The sequence below is a fragment of the Rhinolophus sinicus genome, chromosome 1 (genome assembly GCF_057876585.1).
Source record: "Rhinolophus sinicus isolate RSI-liver-muscle chromosome 1, RSI-T2T, whole genome shotgun sequence".
Lineage (NCBI taxonomy): Eukaryota > Metazoa > Chordata > Mammalia > Chiroptera > Rhinolophidae > Rhinolophus > Rhinolophus sinicus.
The window spans coordinates 152,384,144-152,398,982 of record NC_142501.1 but is presented as its reverse complement, the minus strand read 5'-3'; the positions used below and the strand labels follow the sequence as shown (position 1 = coordinate 152,398,982).

General features: G+C 31.4%; 1 protein-coding gene across 13 annotated transcripts in view; it reads left to right on the top strand.

The window, feature by feature from the left end:
• EPHA5 (EPH receptor A5) overlaps nucleotides 1-10,614 on the top strand; it is a 341,137-nt gene extending 330,523 nt beyond the window's left edge. For 7 of the 13 annotated variants that reach the window (XM_074324490.2, XM_019748166.3, XM_074324489.2 and 4 more), the window contains 2 exons: nucleotides 1,340-1,495; nucleotides 8,619-8,874. In XM_074324490.2, coding sequence (XP_074180591.2) covers nucleotides 1,340-1,495; nucleotides 8,619-8,724 — 262 coding nt within the window. In that variant the 3' untranslated portion in view covers nucleotides 8,725-8,874. Of the gene's footprint in view, nucleotides 1-1,339; nucleotides 2,903-8,618 lie in introns of those variants that run through there. The other 6 variants (XM_074324488.2, XM_019748170.3, XM_074324492.2 and 3 more) reach the window with 4 other exon arrangements.
• Nucleotides 10,615-14,839: the final 4,225 nt, after the last annotated feature.

The window sequence follows — 14,839 nt, the reverse complement described above, 5'->3', positions numbered from 1 at the left end:
TACCCCACTGCTTAATGGCTGCAAATCACTACAACACATTAATTTATTCATCCAACAAATATTTATATATCTAATCTGTGTCATGCTGTGGGCTAGGTGCTGAGTATACAGCATTGAGCAACACAGTGTAGGGGGGGAGAGAGATTGAACAAAATAAAACCATTTAAGAACAACTTTGGTTTTGGAGAGGAGAGTGAGAGTAGAATTTAGGAGGATAACTAGGAGGCTAGAATAGTTGTGCAGGTAAGACATGATGTCTTGAACTAAGATGGTAATGGATGAGATAGAAGTGGTCAGATGTGCAATATATTGGAGATAGAATGGATAGTAATGGTACGCACAATGGTACAATGGTACATTTTAAGGGGATTTAGGATGAAGCAGGAGTGAACTCTTGCATCATACAGTATAATGGGAGTACTTCAGGAGAACTGGATATCAATAAGATGAGTGTGATTTTGGAAATGTTGGGAACATATTCCTGTGAGAAATATGGAGGCACGAAGTAGACACATGAATGTGTGAGAGACCTAGACTGGAGATTAAAAAAAAAAAAAAATAGGGAAAAATAGATGCTATGTAAGCATGACAGTGGGTAAAATAGTCTAAAATAAAGTGGAGCTACAGCCTTGGCAGAGAAGATATAGGGCTACGTCCTGGTTGCCTCCAAATTTTAAGTCAGGAAAAGGAGGAATAACAGGCAAAGAAGGTTAAGGAAAACCAGAGCATCCAATGTCATAGTACCCAAGAGAGAATAGTGATGTAAAAAAAAAGAAAACAGAAAAATAGATGGTGTAAGGTAGGATTTCAAGAGGGAGATGGTAGTGGTGGTTGTTCAATGTTTCTGAGAGGTCATTCTTGTTACAGATTACAAAATGTTTACAGATTTTGACAAAATAGAGGTCAGTGCTCACTTCAACTAGAGCAATTTATGTAGAATCGGTTTGGAAAAAACTACATTAGAGTAAGTTGAATTGTAAATGGGATGTGAAAATGTATGGGACACATGAGTAAAGAGACAGGTATTTGTCCTGTATCTTATGATTGACATTTACTTAAGTAAACCCCCATTGATGGATATTTAAATTGTTTTGTATTAAGAGAATTCACTTATTAAACCATTATAAATCCTCATTAACTATGGATAGAAAAAATCTGAATAGATTGAGTTTGTATTCCATATTTCAAAACATTTTTTTCCATGTTAGCATTGTATATTTTCCCCTACAAATACACTTATAGACCGAAAGAGCCATCGACTAGGAGCTAACATTTCAATGTAATTTGTTATAAAAGAGTTAAAATATTACTTTTAATATTTATGTTTTATGTGTTTTAGAGTATCTAATTTATTGGTAGAACATGGCTCACTGGGATCTGGGGCCTACAGATCAGTAGGTGAATGGCTAGAAGCAATCAAAATGGGCCGGTATACGGAGATTTTCATGGAAAATGGATACAGTTCAATGGACGCTGTCGCTCAGGTGACCTTGGAGTGAGTAATTTTTCTGATAATTTTTACATAATTGCTGGGACAAGAAACTTGTTCAGAAATCAGTCTGGATGAGGTCAAGGGAAATTAGTTAACCTTTGTCCATGTGTGGCAGCTTTTAAGGAAGCCTCTTCTTTTGTAGCCTTTATTGTTAACAACTGCATGAGTAATGGTACTTGTGGCCAGTATGTTTGCTTCTTTGCTTCTAATAGCATTTAAATATTTGAATAATTGGAATAACAACTCTTTGGAAACTACTGGTATTTTATGTTGTGGAAAAGATGTTTTCTCAACAAAAGTTTTATACTGGTACCTATGTTATATGAATGTAAATATAAAAAACCTGTAAGCACAATTGGTGTGACTAGTCCTACATACAACAAAACATAATCTTAAAATTGGCTATGATGAATACCCAGGAAACAGCTGCTTAAACGAAGCTTCACAGGCAGGACTCTCATTTAATCTTTAAGTGGTGCACCTTATATTCTTGCAACCTAAGGATATATATTAGATCCTGCCTCTGATTTGTTATATGATATAATCTCAGTGGAACCAATTGTGCCCTTTTCTGTTTGCACGTTTAAGATAAAAGTTTATCAAATCTTACTAAATAAAAATCACTAGATTTAAATATTAAATTCTTTAAGGTTGTAAGTTGTTTGTATTTTATTATATAGTCTGTATGTGTAATTATTTTAGCCTGTATATATTTGTCTTTTTGTGAAAATTAACTGTTGTTATGGTGGTTCCATCTAGATTACGTTAACATGAATGATGTTTTAACCTGTGAATATAATAACTTACTTAAATTACCTAGAAATTCAAAGGTTAAAATATTGTTGTAAGGATTAGAACAAAGTAGACCATTCTAAAGCAGTAAGCCACAGTCCTCATTCCATTACTTCACAGAATATGAGCATTAAGTAGTTCTCTGTCACCATTTGTATTGTTCTGGCACTTTTGATTCATTGAATTCACTGCCCACTCACACAAAAGGTAACAGGGTACCATCATTTATCACCAGTTAATGTCGCATTCTCAACAGTCCTCTTCCTTCAGACCTATAATTAAAAAGACCTAAAATAATTACTCAGCTCACTCTCATAATTTACTGAATTTCATCCTCACTATCACCACCAAATTGTATCTATTTGATGACACATTTGCTTGGCCCATTATTTCTTTGGACATTCAAAGAACTCATTTGTGCTATATTTAAAATAGTAAACAGAAATTTTTACTGATAATTTAAAACTATTTTTACATTATTGCTATTTAATTTCTCAGTAAAAATGGTCATTTTAATTTATTAAAGTCATTTGTCATTTTATATTAAAATGATACTGTAGGTATTTCTTCTACCCAATGTCAGATTACTTGTAAATATATAATAAAATTATTTGCATTAAACAATGTCTCTTTTTTTATTAAAATAGCATATATACATAGATTTAAATCTACTACTCTTTTGCTTCTCCTTTCACAGAATGATTTTAACCACAAATAATGGTTCTTGCATTAACTACCTGTTTTATTTTATCTTATGGGGACCCCAATATACTATAAATGTATTTAATATTTTAGCATTATGGTTTCACATTTTCTTATTTCTTTTTATTCTTTTCCCTTTACTTTCCTATCTGCCCATCTATCCCTACACTCTCATTTTGTATGTTTCTTTCAAAACCTAATAGCTTCTTCTATCTGCTTATAATGGTTCTCCACCTCATTTCTATTCTCAAGTAATTTTTGTCTGGTCAGTTTTTCTTTACTTGGTTCAATTTCTTCTATTTATATTACTTTGGTAACTTCTTCCAATAGTGCTTCCTTTCAAATACGTTTGTCCTTTAATTCATTTACTGTAACCAGAAGAGCAAGATGAAGTTAGATGTATCAACACATTCCTGTTCAGAGAATATTGGTCTTCATAAGTCAATTGCTTCAGATTCCTGGGACCCATATAAACATATTCCTTATAAGAAACTGGGCCAGCAAACATGAACTCCAGTGAAGCTGATTTGTTGGAAAGTCTAGCACCTAAAAATATGTGTACTCTTGTCTATTGTTTTTGACCACATTCTTCCTATTTTAATAAATATAAGAATGTAATTATCAAAATATTATGTTAAATAACTCACAAAACAGTGAATGATGAGTTACTTGTTTGGTCAGAAATGTAAAGTATAAGAAAAAGATTACCTGTACATTCTGCTTGTCCCTTACCCCCCAAAAAATCAGTCATTTTTAAGGACTTATGGCAAAGGAGCTAGGATATCAGCTAAGAAAAAAACAATTTCTTAAAACACTTTGATAATTATTTTTATACTATTCTTTATATCTAAATATTAATTTTATAGAGGCTGTATAATATTATAATAAAATAATTAAAATTTCTCACCAGTGGTACTCTCAGGACATAATAGAAACTAACAACTGGAAGAATACATTCATACATGTAATAAATGCTTAGAAAAAAATTAAAATCATTAATATAAAACAAAAGATCAAACTGCCATATAAATTACAAAAATATGTTATAATTTGTGCCATCAAATTTGTTTTCATAGTGGGTTAGAAAACGAAGAGTAAAGAATTACAATTTTTCAGAACCGCATATGTAAAAAGTTCCTTCATAAAGGTTTAATTTTGTTTATGATTTTTTTTTTTTTTTTTTTTTTTTTTGCCAGAGCAGGCATGTGGCTTAATGTGGGAAGGAAATTGAAAACTTGGAGATCTTAGATTCAAAACATGTTTAACAAAAAAGGCTTTCACTCCTAGATATTTCTGTCTGCTGTTCTCTGTGCCTAAACCTTGCTATTCTGTATGCAGTACTCATATTAAAACAATTGTTGTGCTAGTAAAGTCACAATCTGTGTGATGGTGTGTAAATGCAGTGGGTAATTGTTGACCAGGGAAAATGTGTGTTTGAGGTTAGTTGCAAATCGAGTCCAAGGATTCGAGTTCAGGTCCGTATGATAGCTGCTTTTTAAACTTCGTCAGAACTTTTTGTCAACTTTTGATTATTCAGAAAATGAGCACAATCCAATGAATTTAAATATTATACCAAATGTGTGTAAGCTAAAGAGGTTCCTGTTAGTATCATTTATTAAAATGGGGTCATAAGCTACTAAAATGAGTTTTCCAAATCCAGAGCCAAAAATTGTGCACACTAAATCAAATATATTTCTTAACCATAGAGTCATATGCATAATTTATTATACGGTTAAAGTACACAAAGGGAGTACTTACTATACTCTTTGTTCTACATAATTAAGCTAAAACTTCTAGTTTAACCCTCACAATGTTTCTTCCATTGAAAATCATGACCAGGCCACAGTTAATCCTCTCTTGCCAAATGTAAATATATTTATCTTTTACAGTAGATATATAAATGATTATCAAGGTTCTTCTAAGTGAACCAAAAATTTCCACACTTGGAACTGTATGACAAAACTATGGTAAAAAGAATAAACACTGAAGTTTAGTGAATATTCATTAATCTCTCTTCTCCCTTCTCCTATCCAGCCAAGTATTGCTAAGTACCACTGAACTAACTGAAAAATGTGTAAAGAAGAATGGAGAAGAATGAGTAAGGGAATGACTCATCCACAAATGGATGAATTAAATTCTGAATTCTGAATAATCAAGAGTTACTCAAAAAAAAAAAAAAAAAAAAGTTACTCCAAAATCAACTAGACACCTCTTATTATTCTTTATTTTTCATTCTACCATTTTAGTGTTGTTATAATATTAGTGTTTCCCATTGTTTAATATTATGGAATAACATTTTTTAAAATGCTAGAAGGTAATCACAGCAATGGAAATTTATTACATTTGCAGCTTTTCTCAAACTAATCTGCTTTGTTGATAAAACCCAAACTTTTTTATGTAAAAATACTATTTTCATCACGTTTAACATTATAAGCCTATGCTGAAATATAGTTTTTGTCATTAGAATTGACTTGAGGTATTACTTAACATTACATGTGGTCATGATAAAATAAGTATAACAGTCATACAGGTGACACACTTAAAACTTTGTCTTGCTATAAAATTTCCTCCATAGAAAAAGGAAATGAGGACAATAGCTTGGATTGTATTATTTCCATTGTTTCAAAAATTATTATAAATAGAGCAGTAACTGCATCACTACATGTAGAATGTTTTAATTTTGATCAAATTTCTCTGAAATTATAACTGCAAAATTAATAATTTAATATGTAATTTAAGAAGTAAAATGGTAATTGTTAGAAATCACAAAAGTGTGAGACAAACTATTTTAATAAAATATTTTAATGCATTTACCAATATTAGAATAAAGTTATTAACCTTTACTAAAAACATGTTTTTAATACCATTTTAATTCTCGTTTGTAATATCATTACAACTATTACAAAGCACTGAACCAGTGTCTTTCTGTGGTCAAGTTATTTTCAGAGAATGAAGTTATATTTAAATATAATGTAAAAATAAGTTAAGAGAGTGGAAATAAAAATAAGTTCAACCAGGGATGTGATACCAATGAAGAGTTGGAATATGGAACACACACACACACACACACACACACACACACTTCAGATTAAAATTTTGGTACTGTATTTGCAAAGTCCATGCTGTTTGAGTGGGAAAACATATAAATTCTTCTTTTTTTCAGGCCTTACTAGTTATTTCAAAAGTCTCATTCCTAATAATTGGATTAGCCATATGAATTGTGAAATTTAGTACATATATATCACAGCAGTACTTTCAGACCTGGCTTTGTCAGAATCACCTATAATAAAACATGTTTTTAATCTTCATTGCAATTATTAATTATTTAAATTCTACATTAGAGATTGATTGTTTTAGGTTAAGAAATGTCCTGACTTAGGGTCCAAAGCATGTTAATGAGCAACCATGAATACCCGCATCTACACAAGTCTTTATAATTCAAAAGTTACATTTGGAAATATGAGATTATTTAGCCCAGAACTGAAATATCCATGAAGTATAGATTGGGTTCATAGCTTCAGTCAAAGAAGTAGGTGTTCAGTTTCCTTCATTATCTTCTTCTTTTAGAATTTTGGATATTTGATGTTATATCTATAGAGTTATCATTTAACAGCTGAATAAATAATTGCATGTAATTTGAAGTACTTCCCTCAAAATCATCTTAGTAGTGAGAAATTAAAACAGTATGGACTTTGGTGTCCCATTCCTGGTTTTAGTCCTAGCTCTGCTACCCAATGGCTATGTTATCTAACAAACTAATTTAAATTCTCTAAGACTCCGTTTCTTCATTCATAAAAGGAGATTAGCAAAAATGTGTATCACAGGGTTATAGATTTTTCTAACATGTAGGAAGAAGACATCTTAATTGCCCCATTATTTTTATGTTCAGTGCAATGGTTCTCAACCTGGAGAGATCTTGCCACTCAGGACATTTGGCAATGTCTGGAGACATTTGTGTCTTGTCACAACAAAGGGCCAGAGGTAGTGCAGCACATCTGGTATTTAATGGGTAGAAACCAGGGATGCTGCTAGATATTCTACAATGCACAAGATAACCCCTACAACAAAGAATTATTCAGCCCATATTGTGAACAGGGGGAAGGCTGAGAAATTCTGATTTAGTTGAAAAGAGACGAAATTAAACTCAAGCCTCTTTTATCCCTGTGTTAGTCTGTAACTAGCTATTTTTTATTCTATTTCATAACTAATAATAGTGATTTTGTTTCAAAGTGCATTTTTACTAGATTTTAAGTTTTGCTGCTGATTGTCTTCCACGCCTACCATTATTATTATTTTTATATTGTACTCTGGTCTCTTGAAACTATGATAATTCCTAAGTTTAATGTTTAGTATTCACATTCTAAGAAAGCAATATGTTTGCATCATAACTATCAATTGTTTCTTGTTTAGCTACTTGCCATTTGCTAAATTTCTCATAAGAAATTAAAAAAAAAAAAAAAAAACATAGAAAGAAACCTAAGGTATTACTTAAAGAAACAATTATTTCCAATGCCAATACATATAAAGCCTAAGTACCCACTTATTTAAATTCAATCCTCTGGTAATTAAGACATGTCTTTTAGTTTCCAAACCTATTTAATTCTACATATACTGTTTCTAATGTTATTGTGTTCAATTCTATAAAATTCTAAGACAATCTATAATTAATATACTAATTTAATGCAAAAATATTCTACTTGCAGCATAACATGTTCAATAAAGTAATTAAAGAAATCTAGTATGGTGGCTTTGTCATTTAAAGATGTTGAATTCTTTATGGTATTTTTTTCCTATAATGCTATTTGCTAAACATACCTGAATCATTATATTTGGCAAATACATACTTCAAGTGTATAGAAATCCTGAATGTCCTGTGAAATAACATTTTAAAACCATAGGCACTGGCCATGAGCTCCATAATATGCTGTTAGTTTTGAAATCTAAACATTTGTAATTTCCTTTTGCATAATAAGATGTTTAAAAGAAACAATATGAAAATGTCTTCATTGAAAAGACTTTCTGATAGCATGTAAAAAAAAGTCTTCCAGAATGCTGTATATGCCAACAGCCTGGACTTCGTTTAGCAATGAAAACAAGCTCTGGTACTTTGCGTCCCAAGTAAAAAATAAAATATTTCAAAGTGTTAGAAGAGTAATGTAATAGTGATTATCCCCTGAATACATATGTTATATAAAATGTACTGACTGAGTCATTTGAAGAATTTGGTCTTCAATTGCTGTTAGCAAAAAAAAAGAAGAAAAAAAAAAGTGTGTTCATATTGTAGGTCCATATTTTCAAAACTGTTCAATAAAACGGTACCCTTTAATTTACATACTTATTGGTAAGCATATGTAAATTTTTTCACCACTCTGTTCCACCAACATAATGATGTCCAAAAAAAGGAGTTGAATATATATTATATCACTCTCTTCATTTTAAATAATTCTTTGACTGCAAACTGATTTCAAGGTACAATTTTGGAGATTGCCTTTGAAAATTGGACACTCTGTCTAAATTGAGATTGTATCTCATTAGTTTCTGCAAAATATTTGCCTCTTTGCCAGCGTGAAATTTTGAGGTGTGCTACAAATTGAATCAATACATACATCCAACGTGTGCTTTCTTCATGCAGGGATTTGAGACGGCTTGGAGTGACTCTTGTCGGTCACCAGAAGAAGATCATGAACAGCCTTCAAGAAATGAAGGTGCAGCTGGTAAATGGGATGGTGCCAGTGTAACTTAATTTTAATGTCACTTCGTCAAGTGAATGATTCTGCACTTTGTAAACAAGCCCTGAGATTTATTTTAACAAAAAAGGGGTGGCGGGGAAGGGAAAACTCAGTGATTTCTAAATCTTATGAGAGCATTTCTTTCAGCCACAGAATTTGTAATCAGTGTTTTACTAAAATCTTACCTTCCTCTGTCTTCATTTTTTATGAAGCAAATATTATCTGCATGGAATAACAATACAAGGTTAAACATTATCTTATGTGACAGCAACAAAATCCTTCCCACTACAAAATTTTATACATAAAATAATATATAACTAGACACAGCACCTTTATAGACTGACTTAAGGCAGCCCCTTTCAAAACTTCCAATAATCTACTTGAAAGGAAAAGTTTTATAGCCATTTGTGGGCTAACAAAAGCTGCAATTTACTGAAGTTTACTTCAAGTCTTAATTGTCTGCATAAGTTTATTGAAGAGCAATATTGTCAGATAATTTCTTAATAGATACCTTCTTTTGTAATATTAAACTGCTGTTACACAGCATTAAGTTATAGAAACTAGTGTATAAATATGTTGCTTGGTCAAGGACAAGTACAATACAGGGTGTGTATTTATTTTGTGTGTGTTATAAAATTTACTTTCGGTTGCTCTTCTGGAAACTATTAGATAATAAATGTGTATATACTGTATAATTTGCTGTATACCCAAGAATCAATTTAAGTTGGAGTTTTGTGTGTACGTACTTGCACATTTGTGCATCACAATTCTGCTTGCATTTTTAAGAGTGTTTTAATTTTAGCAGCATACAGGCACAAGCATTCCAGAATGTAATATGAATAGGAGGAATAGGGAAGCAGTAAAACAAAATTTAACAGAAGGTTGTGTTTTTTTTTTTTTTTTTTCCTCTCATGTTTCCAAAAGCTACTAAATCTCTTTATTCACTAATAGGAAATGTCTATAAGTTCAAATCCCCTTAGCTTTTTAAAAACACTTTGTGATATTTGTGACAATGCAGTTCTTCTAGCCATTAATCTTACAACCCTGTAAGAAATTTCACCTCTCTGAGTCCCAGAAAATATCTTGTCAAGTAAAGTTGACACCAATGGGCATATTTTCAGCAGGATGTAGAAGGATTTAACTGTGCAAACTTCTGTTAATGTTAATCCAATCCAGGCACATAGCAGTAAGCATTACCCCTAAGTTTTAATCCTTTGTAACCATTTTCCCTGTGGCTCACCTCTAGAAATTCTGATACTAAGGCAGCGATGGAATGATGACAAATATATGTATTTCCTTCAGAATGTTCTGTTTCAAAGCTTGACAAGTTATATTTATTGATGGCTTTCTATTAATATGGAAATTTCATCTTGTATTTAGTCATATCAAATTGAATTTCTTTTGATGAACCATCCAAAGTATTGTTTAATTGGCCTTATTGAGGAATATATGTCCTATATATACGCTATATATCACACTTGGTGAAGACTGACCTTTGTGGTACCAATTACACAGTTTAGTAGAATTTGAACAAAACTGAGCTCCTTGGTAAAATAAGCAATTTTTGGTATTCCTACACTTTATAGAAATCATGCAATGATGTGATTATTCAAGGAGCACAGCATTTAAACAAGAGTGCCTACTCATGACTATCAAATAGTTTATCAAATAAAGTAGCCTGGATTAAAGAAATCCACAGAAAATATACCTGCATTATATTAATGGTACTTCCTTTCTCTTTCCCAAGATGCTGTTTCAGTTGAATGTTAGCACATCAAATAATAAACTTTCGGGAAATAACTACTTTCTACCATGCCCACATTTTACTAAAGCAGTGAGGTAGCTTGTTGCCAAAGAACATGGACAAAATAAAAAAATAAAATAAAAATAAAATAAAAAGAAGAAGAAAAATTTCTAAAGAATTTTCAAATGATATATTGACTTCTGTCTGATTAGGACTATAACTCCTTATTAAGTCTATACTGTACAATGGTTCCACACAAACTATGTTTCACATATGCTTTGGTTTAGTACAATTTCCTGAGAAAGTAGAGAGGTTGATTTAACAAGCAAGCAAGCACCACCATTATCAAAATTGCATTTGATCATTTCAAGAAACATAAAATTAACTAAACTAATTCCTTTTGTACAAAGTAATTTGAGATTGTGTTGCACTTCATTGAATTTTGTAAAAACAAACAAATCTAAGTGATAAAGTAACAATTGAGAAACTTCAAAGTAAGAATAGACTTACTGATTTAAAAGAGAAACTACCATAAATTTTAGAGCTGATGAACTAACCACAATTATTTACATGTAAGCAAGATAGTTCCGAAATTGTTTTCCAGTTTTCTATGCTCAAAGATGATTGAAAGGTTAAGATAAAATGCGTCTCAGTGATTAGAATTTGAAGTAACAATGTAGATTTCCACTTTTTCACAAAAGAACATTATACACTAATTCGGATCAAACTTATTTGCTTCCTTTGCAATCTTGGTGTTCATTTTGGAAGGTAAATCCAGATGAGTGCTAATTAGACACATAACTTTCATCCATATCTAACTTTGGTTGAGAATTTCTAAGAACTGTCAATATGATTTTAGGAGGAATAAAGAGGCTTTCAAATAAGATGTTCTTCCCCATAAAGAGGAAAGAATTCCTTTCTGAAGTATTTGTTCACTACTGGATATGTCACCAATTGGGAAGTGCCAATCTCATCTATAAATGTGAGAAATGGAACAAAGAAAAGGAAGCAGCTTTTGTGAAATGTATGAGGCAGAACCCAAGGCAAGGTTTGACAAATCTTGATTCTGTGATTTCTTATCCTTTTGGTTCATTTTGTCATCCACCAGACAACCAAAAATAAAACAGACTCAATTTTAGCACAAAAGATTTGTCAAACGATACATAATGATATTGTAACTACCAGTAGCAACGCTTTTAGGGCATGAGTCTTTCTCAATGTTGAACTTTGAAAACTAGGGATAAGCAGGGAGTGATTTTCAACTTACTGATACCATTGAGGTCACTCAATTAGTACTTTTATCAATCATAATTTGTTTTCTTAATCTTACCATTTACTCACATGTAAAACGTACCATAAAATCAGTTGTTCTTCTTGGCTATTGAAACAAAAGAATTGTATGTAAAAATGTAAAGATTTTGAGTTTCTCACTAAAAAAATTAATGTGCATGGTCTTTTATTTCTTGTATTTTAATCATCAAATCAGTGTTCTAAAGTTATAGGATTACTGTAAAAATTATATTCCAGTATTCTATGTAAACTTAAATGTGGCTAGCATTGTTAGTTTCAGAGTTGCCAAAAGTTAAGAACATCCTTAATTCAATTTGTAAAAAAGTTTTAACAAGTGTGCAATGGTGAAGAAACAGTTTCACATCTCAAGTTTAAAATGACAAATTAGTATCAGTTGAACACTTCTGTGTTTGCATGTCTGCTATTTTAATCTCTATGTGAAAGATAAAAGGTTGTTTTGTTTGTTTAACACCATTCTTTCACCCATTTAAAGTGGGTTCTCAGAAGCACAAGCAGAGATATTTACCCATGGAAGACATTTTTGGCTGTAATTGTGCGTTGGATAGCAAATACTATTTGAGTCAGATGTTAGAAATTCACTAGATGTATAATGTTCCCTAGTAGAATAAAATCCTTTTCTCATTTTGTTCTTTCTAAAAATAAGGAAAAAGAAAGCTAAGTCTGATACTGTCTTTGTTTATATCCTGCCAGATGTTTAACCTCAAAGTAAATACAAAGTAGGTACAATAAGATGATGATGATAATGAACAAACAATCAAAACACTAGTTTTATTTGAAATTAATAACTGGAATAAGGCATCATTTTTTCAACTCTGTAGCACAGCTGCTTACATTGAATATTTTTCTCCATTATGATGTTAATTATATAGTAATGTATAAAAGGAGAAGTAGATAAAAAAACTTTCTGTTCATTTGTGGATTTATGACAGTCTTGACACATAAATGATTGAATGTTCTTATTCAAAATGACCACATAATTATTGCTTCAGAGAAGACACCAATTGTCTTTTTAAAAAAAGACTATATTTATAATAATCAAATGTCATTTGTTTCTTCTAAATGTAAGTGAAAAAAAAGGAAGGTGGCAAAATATGTTATGTTTATTAAGGCTAAGCTATATTAACAGAAGTTCCAGTGGTCAACATAGTTGTGAATCTTTAGACTCCTATAGTTTTACAATTAATTATTTAAAATCATGTAAATTTCATTTATAGTAGTCTGAGAATAAAACTTAGACTCACTCACTGTTAATATGTTTATTAAAATCTCTTAGTTTCAGGCTGTTCAGAAGCAGCTCTATAGCATATCTTATTTTATGCTAGGCATCATGATATCTGAAGTCCCTGCCTCAATGTTAATTCAAGGAAGGATTAGCATTTCTGTAATTTTCCCTATTTGAAGCTCTATGTGCATTTGATTTGTGTACATGTTTTTGTAGTGTAAGATATAAAATTTTATATTTTTTCAAAAAATAAAAAATCCCTTTGAATACATTTAAATCCGATTGTCATGCTTGACCCTCCCCAGGAGATTTTAAACTAATAGCCTTTGTATAATGATCTCAGTTAGTTCTAATAAAAATGTGGGAATTTCCTATGCTAAATATTTAAAATGCTATCTGCATCCATTTTTCTCAGACATATGAATCTTTGAATTCTTTTGCAACTGGAGTTTGACACTGAGACTATAGGATTGAGCATAATTATGTGAAACCTAATTAGATGTTGATTTGTAACACAGTAATACAACGTTACTTGAACAACAACAACAACAAAAAAACACACACAAAAAAAACCAGGAAACTGTGTGTACAGTCTGCAAAAAAATATCTTCTTCTGACCATCATTAGCTGGTCATCTTCTCATCGCCAATCATCTGCTTATGGCACAGAATGGAGGACTTGCATTGTTACCGGAAGGGGTGTCATTGTGTACACATGCTCCCTATTCTGTCTGTATTGTGTCATATTGGTCTCCTTTTGTAAAGAGCATAGCAAACAATCTGCTGTATTCAAGGAAATGAATCATATTGAATTTGTTATATTTACACTCATAAGAAGTGACATCACATGCCTATGAAAATAATCCATAACTTCCTTGTCAATGCATAAAATCACTTTGACAAGGGCTATATCATGTGATATTTTTGTGGGTACTCTCGTGTAAAAATTCTGAGTTCTTTGTCAGCAAGTGAACTATTCTTGCCATTGCTTTACTACAGAGATAAAGATTCTATGATAAAATGGATTTTTCCCTAATCCTATGGGTACTCTTGACAAGATAAAAGGGTAAAAATTCAACATTTAATAAGCATGCACTAATTCTGTATTAGAACATTTTACTTTTACCTTTGAGACACATTTTATTGTCTCCACTTTACTGATTAGGAAAACATGACTCAATGTTACTGAGAATTGCCCAAGCCTGACTCTTCTTCAAAGGCACATTTATTTGAGACAAAACCCATAAACCTACTACAGTACTTTGATTTCACAATGTTGACCATGCTATCTAGATATGGAAACATTTAGGCCAATCTTCTCATTTACTTGAGTCAGAGACTGAAGGTAAGGGAGAAAAAATAATTTGCACATTTCACAAAACAAAGTGTAAACCTTGGGTGAGAACCAGGGTCTGATTACATTTCGAACATATTTGGTTTTCAGAATAAGCCCAATGTTGGGAGTCAAAAATAGTTTTTCTGTTTGTGATCCTTCCACTGAACAGCAGCATTGTCTAATTCAGTGTGTATTTCTAGTGTACGTCATACTTTTCTCAACTACAAGCTCAGGAAATTGCAGTGAATATCTATGACTTATTTCCAGTTATGATACCTGAATTTTTATTATGTTATGAATTAGTTATGGATCTTTTAAATCTACAGGTGATTCACTGGCAAATTGTTACCAAATGTAAAGTAAGTTGATATTTATAAAAATCCACAGTAGCCATTCAAGCCAAGCAGATTTTTATATAAAATAGTAAATGTAATTTTACTTAAATGGTAAATTGAAATAAAGTTGACAGAAATGATGGAATATAGATAAAGGTTTTATTTTTTAACAGCAAA